We start from the raw sequence: 22,113 nt of genomic DNA, 5'->3' as shown, positions 1-22,113 counted from the left end.
AAAATTCAGCCCACTCACTTCACGCCTCTAACACCAACCTACTCACTGTACCTCAATCTCGTTTATTTTGCCACCGATCCATTGCCCACAACCTCCCTCTGGCCTGACACTCCCTCCCCCTTCACATATGATAGGGCACCATTCTCCCTCCGACTTCAAAGCCTTTTAAAAATAACATCTCCAAAAGACCCTCCCCAACTAAGCCCTCATTTCCCCTACTCCCTCCTGGATCACCATGGTACCTGTACTTGTACCCTGAAAGCACTTGATATTCACCCCATCCTCAGCTTCACAGCACTTAGGTACGTATCCGTAATTTAATTTTTGTCCCCTACTCTAGGCTGTAAGCTCCTTGTGGGCAGGGAACATGCCAACCAACTCTTTGAACTGCTCTCTCTCAAGAGCTTAGCACAGTCTTTGCACACAGTAACTGCTCATTAAGTACCAATCATTGATAGATTTCTTTTATCACTTTCACCATCTCTTAGCAGGTAATAATAACTGAGCAAGATATGGCTCAGTAAATCTAAACAGAGCTCTTTGAAATTCCACACTCTTGTAGTTTCAATTTCCCACCCTGGCTTCTTTATGCCCTATCCAAACTTCCAAAACACAAGTTAGTTGAGACCACATCTCTAAAGTCATTTGGTATCTTATCTTTCCAGAGCTTGGTAAAAATTCCAGTTGGAAGCAGAATACAACAGAACGGCCTTCATCATTCTTTACTGGCAGGGTACTTACTTCAGCAAGCATTAAGTTATTTCATACTACAGCTCAGACAGACCCTATTTGGGGGAAACTGTCAATTTCTATTTGATGCTGGTTTTAAATTTAATGGAATAGAGTAAAGGTTTGAACTCTTTAAAAAAAAAATGAGCTTATTCTTTTTCCATTAGTAAAACATTTCCCCACTGCCCTCCAAATCCACACTTTTACCTGATCGTATTCTGAAGCACCCGGGTAAAGAGGCCACCCGAGGAACAGCTCAGCGATTACGCAGCCCAGCGACCACATATCAATGGCTTCACAAAATGGCAATCCAAGAATTATTTCAGGAGCCCTGCCAAACAAAATGTCAACATGAAATAGAGCACAAAGATACTTCAGAGGGATTTATCTATTAAACTACAATACATTTCGTCCTGTTTTCATTCAGACCTGACGCATTTCTTCCAAGAAATTGGAAATGGCCCTGTTTGCTCTGGAAGCTCCGTTTATGGTTATCTCTCCTGCAAACAATATCTTAATTACCCATTTTTTAATAGTACTTGTTAAGCACTGTATGTACCAGGCACTAAACTAAAGGCTCAGGTAGATACCAGGTAAACAGTAAACATGTCCCACATGGGGATCACAGTCTACGTTGGAGGGAGGGGAATTTAATTCCCAATTTAAAGGTGAGGGAACAGCACAGAGAAGAGACTTGCCTCAGAGCAGACAAGCGCAGAGCAGCGATTAGAACACAAGTCCTCTGACTCCCGGGCTTGTGCTCTATCCATTAGGCCACACTGTTTCTCATTTTTCCCCCTACCCAAAATGAAGCTACACTGGAAAAGAACCAGAGATATTGCTGTTTTCTTAGTGATAAAAGAAGAATGAATATTTCTGTAAAATGTCCCAGCGGGAACTCTCAAAGTAGAGGGATGGGGAGAACACTGAGAGAAACCCAGGGTGGGGGAAAGGGAGGAGGGAAGGGATGGTGGGGAAGAAGAGAGGAGGGGCAAGAGCAGGGAAATATAATAGGGTGTCAATCTTAGCCCAGTACTGACCAGATTCTGTTTTGGCTCATGAACTTAAAATCACTACTAAAAGCCCTACCAAAATCACGCCTTCTCCAAAAGGCCTTTACTTAAGCCATTATTTCCTCTGTTGGCCTTTGCACTTGAATTTGAACCCCTTAAGCACTTGATATTCACCCTACCTCTCAGAACATCGGTACATATCCATTTTCCCTCAATCTAATTTACCTGAATGTCGGTCTCCCACCCTAGACTGTTAGTTTCTTGTGGGCACGGATTGTCTACCAACTAAATTGTATTGCACTCTCCCAGGCACCTAGTATAGTGCTCAGCACACAGTAAATGCTCAGTGACTGACCATGGTCAATTTTGGACTACAGAGCATGCATAAAAGCCCATGGTAATCTGAAACTTTCATTTCCCACTCCCAGTTAAGTCAAGTGTGATTGGCATGTCTGTTTAGCTTTCCTTGATGTGTGGCTTTTCTTGGGGTGCTGCATTCTAAAGTACACTACATAGCACCAGAGAAAGGCAAAGACCTTCAATTTCATTTTCCAATTAACTGGCTCAATATTTTATATCAGTGCCCTTTCAGTTTGCAGTGAAACTAAGCCTCAATATATCTTCCCTTTCAATCCCTTTGGAACAGGGACTCTCTTCCCTTCAAATGATAAAAAAAACGAGGATCCTAAGATCCAGGAGTAAAATACGTAGTCTTTCTGGAAATGGGGAATATAACAACTTTAGAGATTTGAACGGGGAAGTAGCACAGAGTAAACAGGGCACCAGTGAAGGGCAATAGTATGGTGCAGTGAAGACCTGTGAAAAATGTGGTACAGATTTCTGCATTGCGGCCTGTATTGAAAAAAAAAAATCAATCAATAGTTTCTATTGAGCACTTACTGTGTGTACAACACTGCACTATGCAATTGGGAGAGTAAAACGCAACAAAACTGGTAGATACATTCCCTACCCATAGGAGTTTACAGTCTAGAGGGAGAGACAGGCATTAAATTAAATTACAGATCTGTACGTACATACCGTGGGGCTGGGGGTGAACAAAAGATGCTTAAAGGGTATATATCCAAGCGCAAGGATGACACAGAAGGGAGAGGGAGTAGAGGAAATGAAAATTAGTTGGGGTAGGCCTCTTGGAGGAGATGTGATTTTAGTAAGTCTTTGAAGATGGAAAGCAGCATGGCATAAAGGATGGAGCAAGTGCCTGGTAATCAGACGGTCATGGGTTCTAATCCTGGGTCCACCACTTGTCTGCTATATGACCTCGGGCAAGTCACTTCATTTCTCTGTGCTTCCGTTACCTCATCTGTAAAGTGGGGATTGAGACTGTGCGCCCCATGTAGGACAGGGATTGTGTCCAATGGACCTGATTTGCTTGTATCCACCCCAGTGCTTAGTATACTGCCTGGCACACAGCAAGCACTTACTACCATTATTGTTATTATTATTATCACTATTAGTCTGTCGTGTATTGGGGGAGGGGGGGAAGAGGGAAGAGTCCCAAGCAAGAGATCAGCGACAAGATAGACAAAAATCAAGGTTCAGTGAGTTGGCTGGCGTTATAGACGCAAAGTGTGTGGGCTGGAGTGTAGCAGAAAATCAGTGGGGTAAATGATGAGGGAGGAGAGCTGAATGAGTGCTTTAAATCTCATGGCTAGGAGTTTCTGTTTGGTGCAAAGGTGGATAGGCAACCACTGGAGGTATCTGAGGCGTGGGAAGTTGTGAACTGAGCCTTTTTTTTTTTTTAGAAAAATGCCCCAGAAAGAAGAGTGAAGTAAGGACTGGAATAGGGACAGACAGGAGGCAGTGAGGTCTGTAAGGAGGCTGAATATAGATATTTATTACATGCTTAGCTTATTTGGAGAATACTGTACTAAACGCTTGGGAGAATACAACAGAATAAATGGACACACTCCCTGCCCATAATGATCTTATAATCTGGAGGAGACGCAGTAGTCAAGGTGGGACAGGATAAGTGCTAGGATCAGAGTAGCAACAGTTTGGACAGAAAGGAAAGAGTGAATTTTAACTATGTTGGGAAGGTAGAACAGACAGGATTTGGCGGCAGTTTTGAATGCGTGGGTTGAATGAGAGAGAGCCAAGGATAATGCCACGGTTACGGGCTTGAGGGTCAGGGAAGATAGTGGTGTTGTCTGAAGTGAAGGAAAAAAACAGCGGGAGGACAGAGTTTGGATGGAAAGAAGTTCTGTTTTGGATATGTCAGGTTTGAAGTGTTGGCAGGACATCCAAAACAGAGGTATCTTGACGGCAGGAGTTATGAGAGTGTAGAGACGGAGAGAGGTCAGGGCTGGAGAATTAGTTTTGAAAAGGCATACGATCAACAGATTTCTCCTACCTAAGGCTCTTAGAATCATTTAAACTAATAACTATTTTTCTAGCAAACATCCTAGTAAATACAAATGAAATGAGAGATGATCAAGCAGATGTGATGAAAAGTCAGGAATATTTTTTTATAGTAACCAAATTCAGGGTAAAAGGACACCCCAGACAAGTCACAACTAAAAGGATTTCCTCTGTCACAAGGCCAGCAATTGCAAACATCCAGAGGGAACATCTCTTCGGATGGATTCGCTCCATGTTGTCTCAGTAGATAACTAATGCTTCTGTGTTAACAAAATGGCAGCTGCCTCAATATAGAAGCCTCTTTCTCACCGACCTATTTCTTTGCTTGTGGTGACTACAGACACCCCCTGGATGCAACCGAAAACAGTTCAACTGTGTAAGAGGAAGTGACCAGGCAGAAGGGAAGTAGGCTGTAACCTGGTGGGAAAAGCCATGAAGGACAGTAAAGCAGTGCCACCTCCACCCCTCCCCTTCTGTGATCCGAACAAAACAGGTGGCTCTGAAAAGACTGAGCCAAATGACCATTTGCAAATTGGACTCACGTTAGTGAACCACTCTAACAGCCTCTCAAAGTCCCAAAGATAAAACCTATTCCCTGAGCCCAGGAAGGTCAGATCTATACTAAAGGAAATGACATGTGTCACTTGAAATCAATTTACAACTCCCACAGTTCAAACTGATACTTTTAGCGGTATTTGTTAAGGGCCGACTACATGCCAGGCACTGTACTAGGCGCTGGAGTAGATCCAGGCTAATCAGGTTGGACACAGTCCATGTCCCACCTGGAGCTCACAGTCTTAATCTCCGTTTGACGGCACAGAGAAGATAAGTGACTTATCCGAGGTCACACAGCAGACAGGTGGCAGGGCCGTGATTAGAACCCAGGTCCTCTGACTCCCAGAACTGTGCTCTTTCCACTAAGTCACGCTGCTTCTCTCTGGGCATTTAATGTTCTCTGGACATTTTTCACTCTCACTGATTAAAAAAATGCTCCTTAGAATGCACCAAATAAGGAACTTCTACAGATGAGTTATTGGTTCAGTGTAAACAGCCCACACCCAGACTGCAGCCAGGCCCCAGTTATTAGTTGTTTAGGGGCCTTAGGTGTGGGGCAGACCCTATCCTCTTTAGTCTATACTATTTCACTTGGATGATAAATTTCTTTATTAAAGGAATGACCTTCAAATGCATAAACACTTGCATTGCTGGCGGAGGGCCCAGGTCCAGGTGACATTCCTGTTGGAGGTGGTTTTGCTGCCCAGAACTGATGGCATTTCAGATTTTAATTAGTTGCCAATGGCTGGGCTTCGTGTTTCTGCAACAGCCCGGGGATTATAAAAATTCCAAGAATCTAAACATCCGAAGGGTCTAGAGCCAACCTCAGAGATTTTTTTTTTTTTTTGGTGCCGAAAGATGAACTGAATTCCTGCTCCCCCAACAAAATTGTTCGTTTCAAGCAACTGGCAGAACCCAACCCAGCTGGCAGGGAAAGTAAACCTGGTCAGAGGCCAAAGCCAAGCTCAGAACATTCCCAGTCATTAGCTGGGAGGGGCTGGTTTGTCTTGACATCCTCACATTACCAGGAAGATTTTTTAAATCCCCAAAAGGTAGGTCACTGGGAGGGACCAAGCCACCTAGTGACTCAAATCTGGAAAAAAACCAAATATGATCTGAGTTTTATGTGCTCTACAAGTTAAAATTGAAGGGAACAGGGAAGGTTCCTTAATTATCCCCTCCTTTGAAAACTCAGCTAGCTAGTGCCATTGGTTGGAGAAGATTTCATTCTTCTGAGTTTGTTTCTCTTCATTCCTGGGGTATCAACAGCCAAGAAGCTACCTCACTCAGCACAACCACCCATTACACCTTCCTTATTAGCAAACACAGCAGAGGCCTCCCAGGGGCAGTAAGGATTCCACCAGTTTCTCTACTATAAAATACCTCTGCCATGGGCCCACCAACAAGAGGGAAATGGCATGAGGGGCTGGGGAAGGATTAAATCACCAAGGCTGCGATCAGATTAAAACTACTCAAGAAATATTTTTCTTGGTGTATCCTCCCCCTCCATACACTCTCACTGAGTACCTGGCAAGTCCTCTGAAGTTAGTTAGGAGGAGAAATTGTCTTCTGATAGTCACTTCCTAGAGGAAATCCTCTGGACACACTGAGTCTTAATTTTTCTCTGTTTTGAAGGTATCCAGCTTGTCTCCCAACCACTCCCACCCTCGAAAGAACAAACACTCCAACAGAGCTCTAATTACAGTAGCGAAAGTTCCTCCCAACTGATTTCCCAACCTTCAAATTGAAAAATTCCCTGAAGCAGTAATGCTTTGTTTCTCTGAGATCTAGGAGGCAAAGGTTAGGAATCACTGACAACAATCGCCTCCCAGGAAAAATCGACCTCTTGGCAATTTCATGAAACTTCTCTAACTTCTCCTTTCCCTCCTCAAGGACACCAAGCTTACTCACCAGGTCCAAGATAGTTCATCCAGTCAGCTGACTTTATTGTCAGGGAATTAAAAAAAATATGTGGGCATGTGCTTTACCTTCGATAAGACATCAGATAAAGAAAGGAACATGGCTAGAGATACAGGAAAGTTGATCTGATCAGAATAGATAACCATCCACTTAAAAAATCAGTGACCTCAAGATCGCACAGGCAAAACTTTATCCCAAAGGACTCAGGCTAAGGACAAAATGACTCCAAAAGCCTCACAACTGCTACTTCTCTGCATTCAAATTCCAACTGCTTGAGAAGTAGCATGGCCTAGTAGATAGAACACAGGCCTGGGAATCAGAAGGGCCTGGGTTCTAAACCCAGCTCCGCCACTTGTCTGCAGTATGACCCTGGACAAGTCACTTGACTTCTCTGGACCTCAGTTACCTCATCTGTAAAATGGGGATTAAGACTGTGAGCCCCATGTGGGGCAGACACTGTGTCCAACCCGATTAACTTGTACCCATCCTAGCTCTTTAGTACAGTGCCTGGCACATAATAAGCACGCAAATATCACTACTATTATGATTACTATTATTATTCACTTATTGTGGGCCAGGAACCAAGAATATTGCTTTTATTTATATCTGGCTGAATATTACAACTTGGTCTTTGAGTAAAAGGTGGGCTAGTAAAAAGACATGGGCGCTGATAATTCTTTGTTACAAGGTGATATTGTTTAAAAAGGCTTTTTGGTTGTTGTTTTTTGTCGTGGCTTTTTTTAAAAAAAGAAAAAAAGGGGTGGGGGAGTTCAATCAGGAGTCCAGGTGATACTCTGATTTGGGAAGGGACAGTGGAAGAGAAGGGGAGGAAAAATCCCACCCCCATGGGTCCTGACCAGCAGTAATACTAGCAACAACACATAGATTGAGGCTGAGACTAAGTCTACTCCACTTATCTGATCTGGTGCCTATCCGTATTTGGGGAATTAGAATAATTTCCAAGATGCTATCTAAAAGGAGAGAGAGGAAAGGCTGGAAGTACTGTATCAAGGAGTCAGAACAACATGAAAGTAGCTTAGCAGGACTATCTGAGGACAAACCTAAGGAAAATACAGGGAAGCTAGATCTTTAGTTCCATCTGTCATAGGCCAATGGTTAATCTAGCCCAGCAATTCCTCCACCTGTTAGGTTTTAAACTCCAACTCAATGCACAGCATGCCCTCCCATTTTTACCTCTGAACATGGGCCCTCTTAAGTCTGCACTGCTAGAGTTAAGGGCACAAAAGCTGGGAATTGCTAAGTAGTTTACTGAAAGGGAATTACCAGAGGATTCGGAGCAACTGCACATGTGTGTCCCCCTTGGCCAAAACAACAACAAAAACAACAAACAAAAAACACACAACAACCTCCCAATTCCTGGTCAGTGGTCAAGGCTTAAATTTCTGAAGTGGCAATTCATTTGGAAAGGTGGGGGGAAGAATGCATCCTAAATTTCACAAACATGAGATTATGACCTAGATAACAGAGAAAAAGCGTGGCTTAGTGGAAAAAACACGGGCTTGGGAGTCAGAGATTATGGGTTCGAATCCCAGCTCTGCCACTTGTCAGCTGTGTGACTTTGGGTAAGTCACTTAACTTCTCTGTGCCTCAGTTACCTCATCTGTAAAATGGGGACTAAGACTATGAGCCCCACGTGGGACAACTTGATTCCCCTGTATCTACCCCAGTGCTTAGAACAGTGCTTGGCACATAGTAAATGCTTAAATACCATCATTATTATTATTATTATTATTATAACAATGCATTGGAACAGAAGAAGCAGCCAGAGTTTATCTGCTATTCGCTAAGAAAAAGCACCCTAATAAACATAGGACAGTTAAGAGTCTCTTGTCAGACTCAGGAAAATCTTTAGCTACTCTTTATTGATTTGACTCTTTTTTTCCTCTGGTAAGAAGAAACTGGTGCAAAGCACAGTACCATGTACCTACCATGAGGTGCTGATGACAGAAGTGATACCCCGGGTGGAGTGAAATATCTATATCAACTTTATTTACAGCATAACACAAATTCTGTCCTTCTAACTTGTCAATGAATTACATAATTCTGGTTTAGGGCATCGACCTACTTCAAGAACTACATTACAAATCATTTGGGTTAAGGCCCATCCTGCATAAATAATGTAAAATTGGGCCAGTTTTTTTATTTAAATTTTAAAAGCCACGTACAAAAGATGGTTAACTACAGGGGTGGGTTCTGGGGGCAGGCTCTTAGAGCATTTACTCTTCCCACGTATAATAAATAATGGAAAACGTGTGATCATGGGCTGATTAGTAATTAATCCACTGAGAAGTTTTATTTAAGAGGATTAAAAAGGGGAAACTGGATGAGGGTGCCCTTAAGAACCAGATGACAATGAAATTCAAGTAGGAACATCTCCAGGGTTCAGACTCCGAAGAGTCATCTTAGCCCAAAGGTGGAGTTCGCAAAAAAAAATTGGTATAGAGGAGAGATGTGGGGAAGTCACGCGCTGGGTCAAATGAAGACATTTTGGGGAAAAAAGGCGCGGTCCCGGCTGTGAGATTCTAATGCCTGCTACAAAATGGATATCCCTATAGTATTCTACGAGCGAACGGCATCGCTCCTGCTGTCATCTGAAGCCTGCGCCTGACCCGAGGCTGGCTCTATCGGGTCGAAGACGAAGCCAGCGAGAGCCCCGCGGGGAGGTGCCACTTGCCTGTAGTAGCGCGACTGGAGGTAAGTTGAGCACACAGCTTTGGACACGTGGCTGGCCGAACCGAAATCTATGACTTTCACTCGGTAGGGCTGGCGAACCGGATCCACCAACATGATGTTTTCCGGCTTCAGGTCGGCGTGGATCAGGCCGAGGCTCTTGAGTTTCATCAGCGCGGTGGCCACTTGCTGCAGGATCGGTCTGATGTACTTGAGCGGCAGGGGGCTGAATTTGTTTTGCTTGAGGAAATCGTACAGGTTCTGCTCTAGCATCTCGAACACGAGGCAGGTGTGGTTCTTGTGCTGGAAGCACTCGTAGGAACGGACAAAGTTATACTCGTCGGCATTCTCGCTGCTCAGGCGGGAGAGGATGCTCACTTCGATCTGCCCCTGCCTGGCATAAGAAGGGTGGTTTTTCAGGATCTTAATCGCCACGATCTCCTTCGTGCTGCGCTTCCAGCACTTCGCCACCTGTCCAAACGTGCCCCGGCCCAGGAACTCTAAGACCTCGTAGCTGTTGGTCATGGAACAGAGGAGCTCGTGCTGGACCAGCTGATAGTCCCCTTCCCCACTGGAGCTGCTGCTCTTTGTGGTCACGGTGGTGGTAGTGGCGGCAGCAGCTCCCACCACAGTCCTGTTTTGCAGCATGAGAGGGGGATGTTCTTCTATGATCTGCACGCTACCGTTGCTGTCCACCTCTTCACTTTTCCTTTTCAGGCCACATTTTTGGTACGGCTCCAGCAGAGAAACGTTGCTTCTGTGGGTTAGGGTCTGACTGCTCTGGAACGACGAGGTCGCGGCACTGCCGGTGCTGTCGGCGGCCGTGACCACGATGTGCTCCACTGCCGGAGCCGGGAGGAGGAGGTTCTGGTCGTAAGCGGGGAGATTGAAATTGGTTACTTGGTGCGAGGAGTTGGCCGGGCCTTGGGTGACTGGGAGGTTTTTGCTATGGGTATAATACTTGTCGCTGCCGCTCTGCCCTGAAACATCCCAGCCAGAGGGCTCGACTTTCAGTTTCTTGGCGCTGCAGAAGGCACTCGACGATACTGACGGCGGGGAGAACACCTGCAGCTGTGATGCCATACCTACAGAAACAGAGAGAGAGTCAGCTTGGGTCTCGGCACTCGGTTGGCAAACATCTAGAACGGGCTCTCTCGGGCCTGGGTTTCAAATGGGTCGTACTGGAGTTCGACACGCACGTTCGGTAAACTTGTCTGCTGAAAGATCAGGCGCCACATGGGAGAAATCAAAGATTAAGTTTCTGACCCCGGTGCAGCACCCGAGCACCTGAACCCTTCCCATCTCGGGGTCAGAAATGGGACCCCAGCATTCCTGAAGAAGCACACTCTGATTACTTTTTCCTCAGGGCAAGCCAAACACCAGATTATAGGGACTCGTTGTAGTCCTGTAAATGTGGTATTTTTAACAAAGCATTTCTCCTGCTGCCGAAGGAACTGGTTCCCCTATCTGAATTGGACGGCCCCTCAGTCATGCATAATCACTCTCTGAGACATTACAAAACCACAACTGGTCCCACCTGCAAGGATCTGGAAACATATTTTCTGGGCTAATGATGAAAGAGCAACAGTTCAAGGGCTAAAAGAACCACACTTCAAAGCTGAGAAGGAGGATCTGTATGGGCTGGGCTCAGCCCACCGATTCCAAGCCTGCAGGGCTGGTCAGGAAGCAGCATGGCCTAGTGGGTGAAGCACAGGTCTGGGAGCCAGAGGACCTGGGTTCTGATTCTGACTCCACCACCTGTCTGCTGTGTGACCTTGAGCAAGTCACTTCACTTCTCTGGACTTCAGTCTCCTCATCTGTAAAAAGGGGATTCAGTACCTGTTCTCCCTCCTCTTTACATTGTGAGCCCCAGGTGGGGCAGGGACTGTATAAGCATGATTAACTTGTGTCTACCCCAGAGCTTAGACCAGTTCTTGAAACATAGTACATGCTTAACAAATACCATTAAAAAAAGTCCCACTGTGTTTCGATGCCTTCTCCCTTTGCCCCCTACTACCTCCTTCGCCCCAACTCCAATCTTACCGATCTCATAAGTCTCAGAGAGGAGAGGGGCCAAGTACAGAGACTGGGGTACAGCCATAAAGTGCAGGTGTTCTGCACATGCACAACTTGTCACCTCCATTTCCGGGGCAGCACTACCCATAAGAGAATGCCAGACCCACGACTCAGGCTTGGGTTCACTTCTGGTCTAGTTCTGGGCTAGACCATAATCCGCCGAGGCCTCTTGCACGTCCACCGAGCGCAAGCCAAAACATTGTTGGACATGGCTGGGGATTTCTGGCCTGGACAGATATCTAGGGAGAGCATCAAGGAAGTTGATCTATGTGCCTCAGAGATGAACCCAAGCTCTTCCTCTGCCCTCATTTCCTGCCAATCTTCCTATTTTAAACAGACACGTTCCAAAGAAGCTCAGGCACATCAGAGAAAGTGAAACTGGGACACAACGACAGAGTAATGAAAGCAGACTGTTTCAGCTGAACAACCTGACCAAGTTTATAAAAATCACTAACTCTCAGGGGACTACCGCTACTCACAGTGGTCACTAACTATAAAGACATCACTCAGAAGATGTTTAGAGGACTCTTAGGACAGGGGTGCCAGTTCCCCAGGGATCAAGTGAACCCTCAACCTCTTGGGACTAGCACCGAAAAGGCAAAGCCATCATCTTGAACCTCGGTATTATGATCCAGACAGGCAGCTGTAGCTAACCCATCTTGATCCTTGGAGTCCAAAAGGGACCAGAAGTGGAGTTAAAATGGCAGCTCCTCTTTTAGCTTACACTGACGGGCCTTGGTCCAAGCCCTTGCAGAGTTTTTCTGGGTCCAGACTCCAAAGAGTAGAAGCTGTACTCCTGCCTCCCCTATACAGCCTGGTCAGGGTGGGGGGCAACCCCTGGGGTCTGGGGGGATGCCCAGAGTTCCTAGGGTACCTGTGCAGACTGCAGGGCCATAAAGCCACCATTCTGCTTCCAAGCCCAGAACCACTGGCTAACGTCAATGGGGCTGCCATTTGGGTTAAGGCAGAGCTGAAGTGACACGAATAATAATAATAATTATTATTATTATGGTACTTGTTATGCGCTTAATATGTGCCAAGCACTGTTTTAAGTACTGGGGTGGATACAAGTTCATCAGGTTGGATGCAATCCCTGTCACACTCTTAATCCCCATTTTACAGATGAGGTCATTGAGGCCTAGAGAAGCGAAGTGACTAGCCCAAGGTCATACAGCAGACATGTGGCGGAGCTGGGATTAGAGCCCAGGACCTTCTGACTCCTAAGCCTGTGCACTAAGCCACGCTGCTTCATGAAGGGAGACACTTTCCCACTTTCATCTTCCTCCTCTCACCTTTCCCCTTCTCTTCCTCATCGTCCTTCTTAACCCTGCTTCTAATTCACCCTCAAAACAAAGAATTGGCTCCCCTGCTCTTTAGCCTCAGAAAAACTTCAATAAACGCAGGATACCAAATAAAAGTGATTTAGCAGTTGCTCTGATCATAAAAATACATATATATAGGAACATAGGAAAACCAGAAAGGGAGGAAATGAGACAAAAGAAGTCACAGAACATCAGAAAGCAATTGTGTACATTTCTCTGTGTCTGAATCCAACTGAAAACCATCTGCATTGATCTAGTCAGCTGGAATGAAGAATAATTTACTCTCAGTGTTCAAACTGCACCCAACTGCTTTGTAATAATGAATATATAGGTTTTCTTTCAACGCTGAAGTCACCAGTTTGAACTGGTAATCTAGTCAAACACTGAACACAAACTTTATTTCTAAACATTTAGAGAGATAATATGAATAAAGAATTTATAATTGGCACCCGGGGCTAGATGTGTGGCTGATGCCTGAAGCAGTTAAGTAACTTTCCAGAAATGGCAATTCAATTTCTAAAAAATTGGTTTTCAAAGGTGAGAGCCCTGATGAAGTTAAAGAAGGTTGCCTCAACCAATGGTACACATATGACTGTCACATTAACAAGTTTGCAAATTACAGAGATCAATGGATTTCAAAACTTTAGGTTGGAGTCTGGATGCCAATTCTTAGATCATCTTTGGAGGGTGCACATAGGTGAACGTAATTCTTTCAAATTTCAAATTGGTGTCTCTACCCAAAGAGCCGTAACAGATGGGTTAGAGATGGCCAAAGAATGGTCTTTTAAGTCATCACAGCCCAGATCCCAGAAAACACACATTTAGCAATTTTCCATCTGATACCTGATGGGTTCCCAAATGGACTTCACTCCCACCCAACACGAGGAATCTACTGGCCTGCTTCATCTCCCTCTCACAACATTTAGGAAGCAAAGCATGTCTAAAAACAAATTAAACCTCAGGAGGGTTTAAATCGGCCCTCTGGTCCTAAGACAGAATGCTGGTTTGGAGTAGGTGAAAGGTGAACCCAAGTTTGGATCTGCCGTCGTGCTCACCAACCTTCAGTCAGAGGGTCCAAGCCAAGGGGCTGTTTTGGCATTCACACTGTTCCTGCAGGTCCCAGCGGCCCAATGTATGGTCCCTTTCTCCTCTTACGCCCTCCCCTTCCCTCCTCCACCTCCCTCAAGGAAGTGAATTCTCAAGCTCCCTTCCAAAACAAACCAGTGCTAAATGCCACACGCAGTTCAGGACTCGGCTCGGGTTAGGTCACGCTCCTGAGAAGCTCTGGGATTTGGGGGCTGCAGAGAGGCTAAGGAAGGAGGGCACATGGGAGGGGTTGGAGGGCAGTCGGTGATATGATCTTCTGCAGCTCCTAGTGCCAGTACATTGGCCCCCTGGAACAGACCACCCCAGAGGAATAATAAGTGACCCGTAAGGGGACAATCTGGATTGAATAGCTGGCCCAACACCTACGTTCAATTCCATTAGGCAAGATTTTCCAAGATACTAAGGAAGGGTTTTTACCGATCACTCGATGAATGGTACTTATTGAGAGCTTACTGTGCTCAGAGCACCGTATTAAGCACTTCCTCACCACAGTACTAGCTCAACGCAAGTTCTCCAACCTTCCCAATCGCTGTCTGGTCGCTGTCCGAGCACAGCCAAGATATATCGGCGGCTATGATGGAGGGAAAAAAAATAAAAACCCACAAAAACACAGTAACCTCTTTTCACTCCCTAACAGAATTAAACTTTTCCTAGACCACACTGAAACTCCAGCTGAAGGCAGCACAAAGGTATCCAGCAGTCCATTTTTACAGGATGAAGGAAAGGCCACGAACAGGTGAAGCCCCCTGAGTAGGCAAAGGGCACAAGGAGCCCTAAAAATCCTTTGAAATCACTACTTGAAGGTTTCCACAGGAAACAACATGGCCCATTGGAAATAGCACAAGCCTGGGATGTAGGGGGCCTGGGTTCTAATCCCAGCTCTGCCAGTTGCCCAAGGTCACAGCACACAAATCGCTTCAACCTCTCTGTGCCTCCTTTCCTTATCTGTAAAAGGGGAATTAAACACCTGTTCTCCCTCCCCTTGCATACTCCCTCTAAATGGGGCAGAGGCTGTGTCCTACCTGATTAACTTTTATTCACCCCAGTGCTTGGCACATAGCAAGCACTTACCAAGAGTACAATAATAACAACACTGATATTTGTTGAGATAAGACCAGGAGGTGAAGGAAAAAATGGAACTCCTTGCTTCCTGCATTTCTCCACCCCCGAAATGCACAACCAGTGACTTTTCTTCAAACCCCAAAAATGATCCTGTAGGCCCTGCCAATTGGTTTTGTCACCTGATCACAAAATCAAGTTGACAGGCAATGACCATTCATTGTTGGAAAAAGTAGTTCTGAAAAGGACCATTAAGTATGGTTGGAATCACAGAATCTTCTGAAGATTCACACCAAAATTCTCAACAAGGTACCCTGTTTCCAAGAGGGCCAATCCTCCCTCAAAGACTTCTTCAGTGGCTTAAAACAGCAAATAAAGTTTTAAACAATACACGCAAATATCAATACAAACCGATGTATTTAAACACCACAACCCAGCTACACACAAGGCGAACACCCAGACGACCTGGTGATCTTTTCTCTGCTAACTCTGCCTCAACCCCTAGACAATACTTGATAACATTCATTCATTCAATCGTATTTATTGAGGACTTTGTGCAGAGCACTGTACACAAACAACATTGCTGGACGTAGAAATGAATAGATATCTAGGGAGAAAAGTCTTTATGTAAATATCTCAGGTAAATGCAGAGTTGTTGTCAAACCAGAAAGAGAAAAATCTTGGAAAAAAATGTGTCAACTGTTCCACCTGGAAATGTTCAGGTTCCCTCTTTCTGCTTCCACACCTTGGTGATAATCATGTCCTAAAGCAGCTATAAGAAGAAGGAAAGGCAATACTGGACACAGTATTTACATAGAGTCTGTTAGCACTTTTCCAATAAATTTGTTCTCACAATATTCCTATAAGTAGGAAGGGAACAGTGATCACATTTTACTGGAAAACTGTGGAACCAGTTAACCTGACTAAACCCTAAATGACTTGCCCAACACCATATGTGTCAATAATCAATCAATCAATCAATCGTATTTATTGAGCACTTACTGTGTGCAGAGCACTGTACTAAGTGCTTGGGAAGTACAAGTTGGCAACATATAGAGACAGTCCCTACCCAACAGTGGGCTCACAGTCTAGAAGGGGGAGACAGAGAACAAAACCAAACATATTAACAAAATAAAATAAATAGAATAGCTATGTACAAGTAAGGTAAGTAAATGAATAGAGTAATAAATATGTACAAACATATATACAGGTGCTGTATATATAGAATAAATAGGATAGCAAATATGTAGAAGGAAAATAAATGGAGTGATAAATCAGTACAAACATATATAGGAGAGGAAAAAGGGGGATCAGTCTGGGAAGGCTGTTTGGAGGAGGTGAGCTCTCAGTAGGGCTTTGAAGGGATGAAGATGCGCTTAGTGCACGGCCTGGCCCACGGTCAACAAATACCATGGTTATTATCGATTAATTACGGAGCGCTTATGTAATGAAATAATGAAACCAGGAATAAAAATCCAGATTCCCTTCTAGTTCTCAAAACAGTCTATATATTTGGAAGGGGGCATCTAGAAGTGGTTTACCTAAACTCATAGGCTAAATAATGCATCTCTGCTTCTGATGAACTAGAAGTTACCATCCCCATTCTTTCCAGGGGGGAACAAAAAAAAAAAATCCACACAGGTGGTTGGGTGGGGAAAAGAAGAGTGTAAACATGAAACCCTAAGGGCTTCATTTGTCTAAAACAAACTTCCCCACCCCGCTTCCTTTGAGCATAATTTAAAAATGGAGCCATGCAAAGCCTGCTAGTTTCATTAATCTGCATATACAAAAATCACTGGGAGTGGACAGTGGTCAGGCATAGGGCAAGCAGATTAGCTCAACAGGCCTAAGTGCTTTGTAATGGCATTAAGAGGTCCTTCTTGGGCTGCTATTAGTTAATCGACTGGGAGCTGCTTTATTCCAGAGTACTTTCATTCTGGTGATCTGGGTTGCTTGGTTTTTGGGAGTTTTTTTGAAAATCTGAATTTATGGCACAGCATAATTCCCCCACAGAGATCTCAGTCTTGCTTATGCATAGTAAAATGACTAGGGTAAGTTTACCTTATGGATTTTCCCCCCCCATCACATCAAGACTTTACAAATGAAAGCATTAAAAAAAAAAAGACCACAGTCTAACGCAAGCTTGTGGAGATGGCAGAACTTGTTTAGATAAACCTGGGAAAGTTTCATGGAGGAGGCAATCTGGAGATCCAGCAGACGAGGAAGGAAACGGTTTCAACAATAACGTGGATACCGCATGAGGAAAGATTTGAGGAGGGGGGTGTCAGTTTTGTGGACAGATTCTTTGGGGGAGAGGGACAAGGGACAAAGAAAGAAGGGAGCAAAGGTAAAAGGGACTTCAATAAACAGCACCTAGATCCAGGGTTGTCCGATTTACAGGTCTGCAAAACGATAGTGAATACAACTCACCTCCAAAAAGTTTCATACAGTCAAAACCTGTGGACTCTACAAACCTGACTGACTTCACTGATTACTAAAAACACACTATTCTCCTTACTGCGCTAAAAGTAGTTACAGATTGAATGGCTTCTCTTTTCCAGACTGCTGTGAACTTTGAAGTTTTCTTTCTGAGATTCTAGTTTAGTTTTAATCGCATGTTACAAATCAACTAGCCCTGAAATCAATAGAATCCTAGCATGTCAAGAGATCTATGAACAATAACCAGAATGCTAAAACAGACAAGAGTTCTACCTGTCACCAAGAGTTACACGTTTCATAATGTGACTTCACCATCCAGCCCACTGATCCAAAGCTTTATTAGAAGTCCGCCGGTATTCCAAAGGATACTCCTAGGTGTCCAACATTATTCAGGGACACTTTTTTTATTAGAAAAAAAAAAGGAATGAAGCCAAATGCTTGAGTCACACCATAAAGTGTTACTACTAGGCACAACGAGCCAATAACTTTAATAGCCCAAGATCTCAAACTGAAAGAGTGGATGAGCCTAGCGTGATGACTGGCAGAGTTAAAAAAAAATATTTTACAGAAAGCTTTAGCCCAAATACTCTGGCAGCAATCAAAAGCCGGTAATTTGCATCCTGTGTCATCTTAAAACCTGAAACCAACATGGCCAGCCCCCCAAAATAGCCTTAAACAAACAAGGGCCAAATTGTAGGTCTGGAAGAGCCTGCCACTTCATTTAACCCCACTTGATTAGAAGGAAACTGGGAAGGAATTTACCTCACCCTCTTCTGTTCCAAGCAGCGTGGCTTAGTGGAAAAAGCACGGGCTTGGGTGTCAGAGGTCATGGGTTCTAATCCCATCTCTGCCGCTTGTCAGCTGTGTGACGTTGGGCAAGTCACTTAACTTCTCTGGGCCTCAGTTACCTCATCTGTAAAATGGGGATGAAGACTGTGAGTCCCACGTGGGACAACCTGATAACCTTGTCTCTACCCCAGCGCTTAGAACAGCGCTTGGCACATATTAAGCGCTTAACAAATACCAACATTATTATTACTAAAACAAAGTCCCCGATAATCCAAGGGTGGATCCCAGACACCGATGTGTAAAGTGAAGGGAAGAGTTGGGGGAGGGAAAAAAAAAAGGGCCAAGTTGCACTTCGAGGGGGTATTTAGTCACCTCGGTATTATTACTGCAAATTCCTGAAGCATTTCCAATATGGGAGTGCATCTGGGGCAGGAAAGGAAAGTGTGATGAAGCGGGCTGAGCGGCCCCCGAGATGAGTCGACATTTGACGCAAAGGTTAAAGTGGGGAAATTCTGTTGTGGACGCTGAATTCCCTGGCCCCCCTCCTCCTCCACAGGAAAGAGCTCCCTGCGTAAAACCCAGCTCGCAGCTCGGGGCTTTGTTACCACAACAAACGGGCAAAGATTTGGCCGAGACTTGGAGTCGGTCTTGATTTTTGTTCCTCGGCAAGAGGCCTCCTTCCCTCCTCCCCACCCCTTCAACTCTGCTCTGTCTCGGGTCGCATCCGGGCTGACGAGGCCTGTAAAAGCAGGCTGCTCAAAGAGGAGTAGAAAAGGAAACGTTTGTCATTCATTCATTCGATCATATTTGAGAGCTTACTGTGCACAGAGCACTGTACTAAGCGCTTGGGAAGTACAAGATGGCAACATATAGAGACGGTCCCTACCCTTTGCACATAGTAAGTGCTTAATGAATGCCATAAAAAAAAAATTCTGAATCCACCTGGGCCGCACGAACACCCTCTGGGAGCCCTACAAGAAATAGATGGTGCTTTCCTGTGGAGGGACGTTTAGTGGAATGTTTACCACCTCCTCCGAGGCCCCACTTCCTCATCTCCAACTGCCCAACAACCCTATCGACGATGCTCGGCCTCCCCGGGATGAAACGTCGGGCTCGGGGGAGGGAAGCGGCTTGGGATCCCCGGATCGGTCGGATTTGGGGGGCCCAACTGTGCGCGAAGCGCTGTCCTGGGCGGGGGTCATTCATTCATTCATTCATATTTACTGAGCGCTTACTGTGTGCAGAGCACTGTACTAAGTGCTTCGGAAGTACAAGTCGGCAACATATAGAGCCTGTACATATGTTTGTACATATTTACTACTCTATTTTACTTGTACATATTTACTATTCTATTTATTTTGTTAATATGTTTTGTTGTCTGTCTCCCCCTTCTAGACTGTGAGCCCGCAGTTGGGTAGGGACCGTCTCTATATGTTCCCAACTTGGACTTCCCAAGCGCTTAGTCCAGTGCTCTGCACACAGTAAGCGCTCAATAAATACGATTGAATGAATGAATGGAGACGGTCCCTACCCAACAGCGGGCTCACAGTCTAGAAGGGGGGAGATAGACAACAAAACAAAACATATTAACAAAATAAAATAAACAGACTAGTAATAGGGTGGGAGGGCAGGAAGCGAGAGGACTTGACTGTGAGCCCGCTGTTGGGTAGGGACCGCCTCTATATGTTGCCAGCTTGTAATAAAATAATGGCATTTATTAAGTTGCCAACTTGTAATAATAATAGTGGCATTTATTAAGCGCTTCCTATGTGCAAAGCACTGTTCTAAGCGCTGGGGAGGTTACAAGGTGATCAGGTTGTCCCACGGGGGGCTCACAGTCTTAATCCCCATTTTACAGATGAGGTAACTGAGGCACAGAGAAGTTAAGTGACTTGCCCAAAGTCACACAGCTGACAATTGGCAGGGTTGGGATTTGAACCCATGACCTCTGACTCCAAAACCTGGGCTCTTTCCACTGAGCCACGCTTGGGAACTTGTACTTCCCAAATGCTTAGTACAGTGCTCTGCACACAGTAAGCGCTCAATAAATACGATTGAATTAATGAATAAATGAGAGGAAGGTGACCCGTAGGTGGCCTGCCCCGGTTTGGGGGCGGGGAAACAAGGGTCTGCTCTGGCCGACCGAGGAAGGAGCAGGCCACAATCTCGCCCTAAGCGGCTGAAGGACCAGCGCTTATTCATTCATTCAATCGTATTTATTGAGCGCTTACTGTGTGCAGAGCACTGTACTAAGCGCTTGGGAAGTACAAGTTGGCAACATATAGAGACGGTCCCTACCCAACAGTGGGCTCACAGTCTAGAAGGGGGAGGCAGACAATAAAACAACACATATTAACAAAATAAAATAAATAGAATAAATATGTACAAGTAAAATAGAGTATTAAATATGTACAAACATATGTACATATATATACAGGTGCTGTGGGGAGGTGAAGGAGGTAAGGTGGGGGGGATGGGGAGGGGGAGCATTTCTAAACTGAGCCTGCTGTTGGGTAGGGACCATCTCTATATGTTGCCAACTTGTACTTCCCAAGCACTTAGTCCAGTGCTCTGCATTCATTCATTCAATCGTATTTATTGAGCGCTTACTGTGTGCAGAGCACTGTACTAAAGGTTGGGAAGTCCCAGTTGGCAACATATAGAGACGGTCTCTACCCAACAGCGGGCTCACACAGTCTAGAATCATGCACACAGTAAGCGCTCAATAAATTGAGTGATTGATTGAGTGAATAGTAAGTGAATAGTGAGTAGTAATAGTGATAGTAATAATGAATAGAAAGTGAATAGTAATAGTGAACGACTGAGTGAATAGTAAGTGCTTAACAAATACCATTATTATTCATTCATTCATTCACTCAATCGTATTTATTGAGCACTTACTGTGTGCAGAGCACTGTACTAAAGGTGGGGAAGTCCAAGTTGGCAACATATAGAGACGGTCCCTACCCAACAGCGGGCTCACAGTCTAGAATCATGCACACAGTAAGCGCTCAATAAATTGAGTGATTGACTGAGTGTATAGTAAGTAGTGATAGCAATACTGAACGACTGAGTGAATAGTAAGCGCTTAACAAACACCATTATTATTCATTCATTCACTCAATCGTATTCATTGAGCGCTTACTGTGTGCAGAGCACTGTACTAAAGGTTGGGAAGTCCAAGTTGGCAACATATAGAGACGGTCCCTACCCAACAGCGGGCTCACAGTCTGGAATCATGCACACAGTTAGCACTCAATAAATTGAGTGATTGAGTGAATAGTAATAGCGATAGTAATAGTAAGTGAATAGTAATAGTGAACGATTGAGTGAATAGTAAGCGCTTAACTGATACCATTATTATTCATTCATTCATATTTATTGAGCACTTACTGTGTGCAGAGCACTGTACTAAGTGCTTGGGAAGTCCAAGTTGGCAACATATAGAGATGGTCCCTACCCAACAGCAGGCTCACAGTCTAGAATCATGCACACAGTAAGTGCTCAACAAATTGAGTGACTGAGTGAACAGTAAGTGAATAGTGAGTAGTAATAGTGATAGTAATAGTAACTGAATAGTAATAGTGAACGACTGAGTGAATAGTAAGCGCTTAACAAACACCATTATTATTCATTCATTCACTCAATCGTATTCATTGAGCGCTTACTGTGTGCAGAGCACTGTACTAAAGGTTGGGAAGTCCAAGTTGGCAACATATAGAGACGGTCCCTTCCCAACAGCGGGCTCACAGTCTAGAATCATGCACACAGTAAGCGCTAAATAAATGAGTGATTGAGTGACTAGTAAGTAGTGATAGCAACAGAGAACGACAGTGAATAGTAATCGCTTAACACCATTATTATTCATTATTTCACTCAATCGTATTTACTGAGCGCTTACTGTGTGCAGAGCACTGTACTAAAGGTTGGGAAGTCCAAGTTGGCAACATATAGAGACAGTCCCTATGATAGTAATAGTGAACGACAGTGAATAGTAAGCGCTTAACAAACCCCATTATTCATTCATTCATTCA

At 44.6% G+C, this 22,113-nt stretch overlaps 1 protein-coding gene across 3 annotated transcripts in view; it reads right to left on the bottom strand.

The window, feature by feature from the left end:
• HIPK1 (homeodomain interacting protein kinase 1) overlaps window positions 1-22,113 on the bottom strand; it is a 57,794-nt gene that overhangs the window by 30,724 nt on the left and 4,957 nt on the right. For all 3 annotated transcript variants that reach the window (XM_038749548.1, XM_038749549.1, XM_038749550.1), the window contains exons 2-3: window positions 9,292-10,372; window positions 937-1,060 (exon numbers count right to left, since the gene is read on the bottom strand). In XM_038749548.1, coding sequence (XP_038605476.1) covers window positions 937-1,060; window positions 9,292-10,370 — 1,203 coding nt within the window. In that variant the 5' untranslated portion in view covers window positions 10,371-10,372. The remainder of the gene's footprint in view (window positions 1-936; window positions 1,061-9,291; window positions 10,373-22,113) is intronic.

This window comes from Tachyglossus aculeatus, chromosome 7 (assembly GCF_015852505.1).
Source record: "Tachyglossus aculeatus isolate mTacAcu1 chromosome 7, mTacAcu1.pri, whole genome shotgun sequence".
Classification (NCBI taxonomy): domain Eukaryota; kingdom Metazoa; phylum Chordata; class Mammalia; order Monotremata; family Tachyglossidae; genus Tachyglossus; species Tachyglossus aculeatus.
Note: the sequence above shows the minus strand (reverse complement) of the source record. Positions and strands in the feature narration are given on the sequence as shown.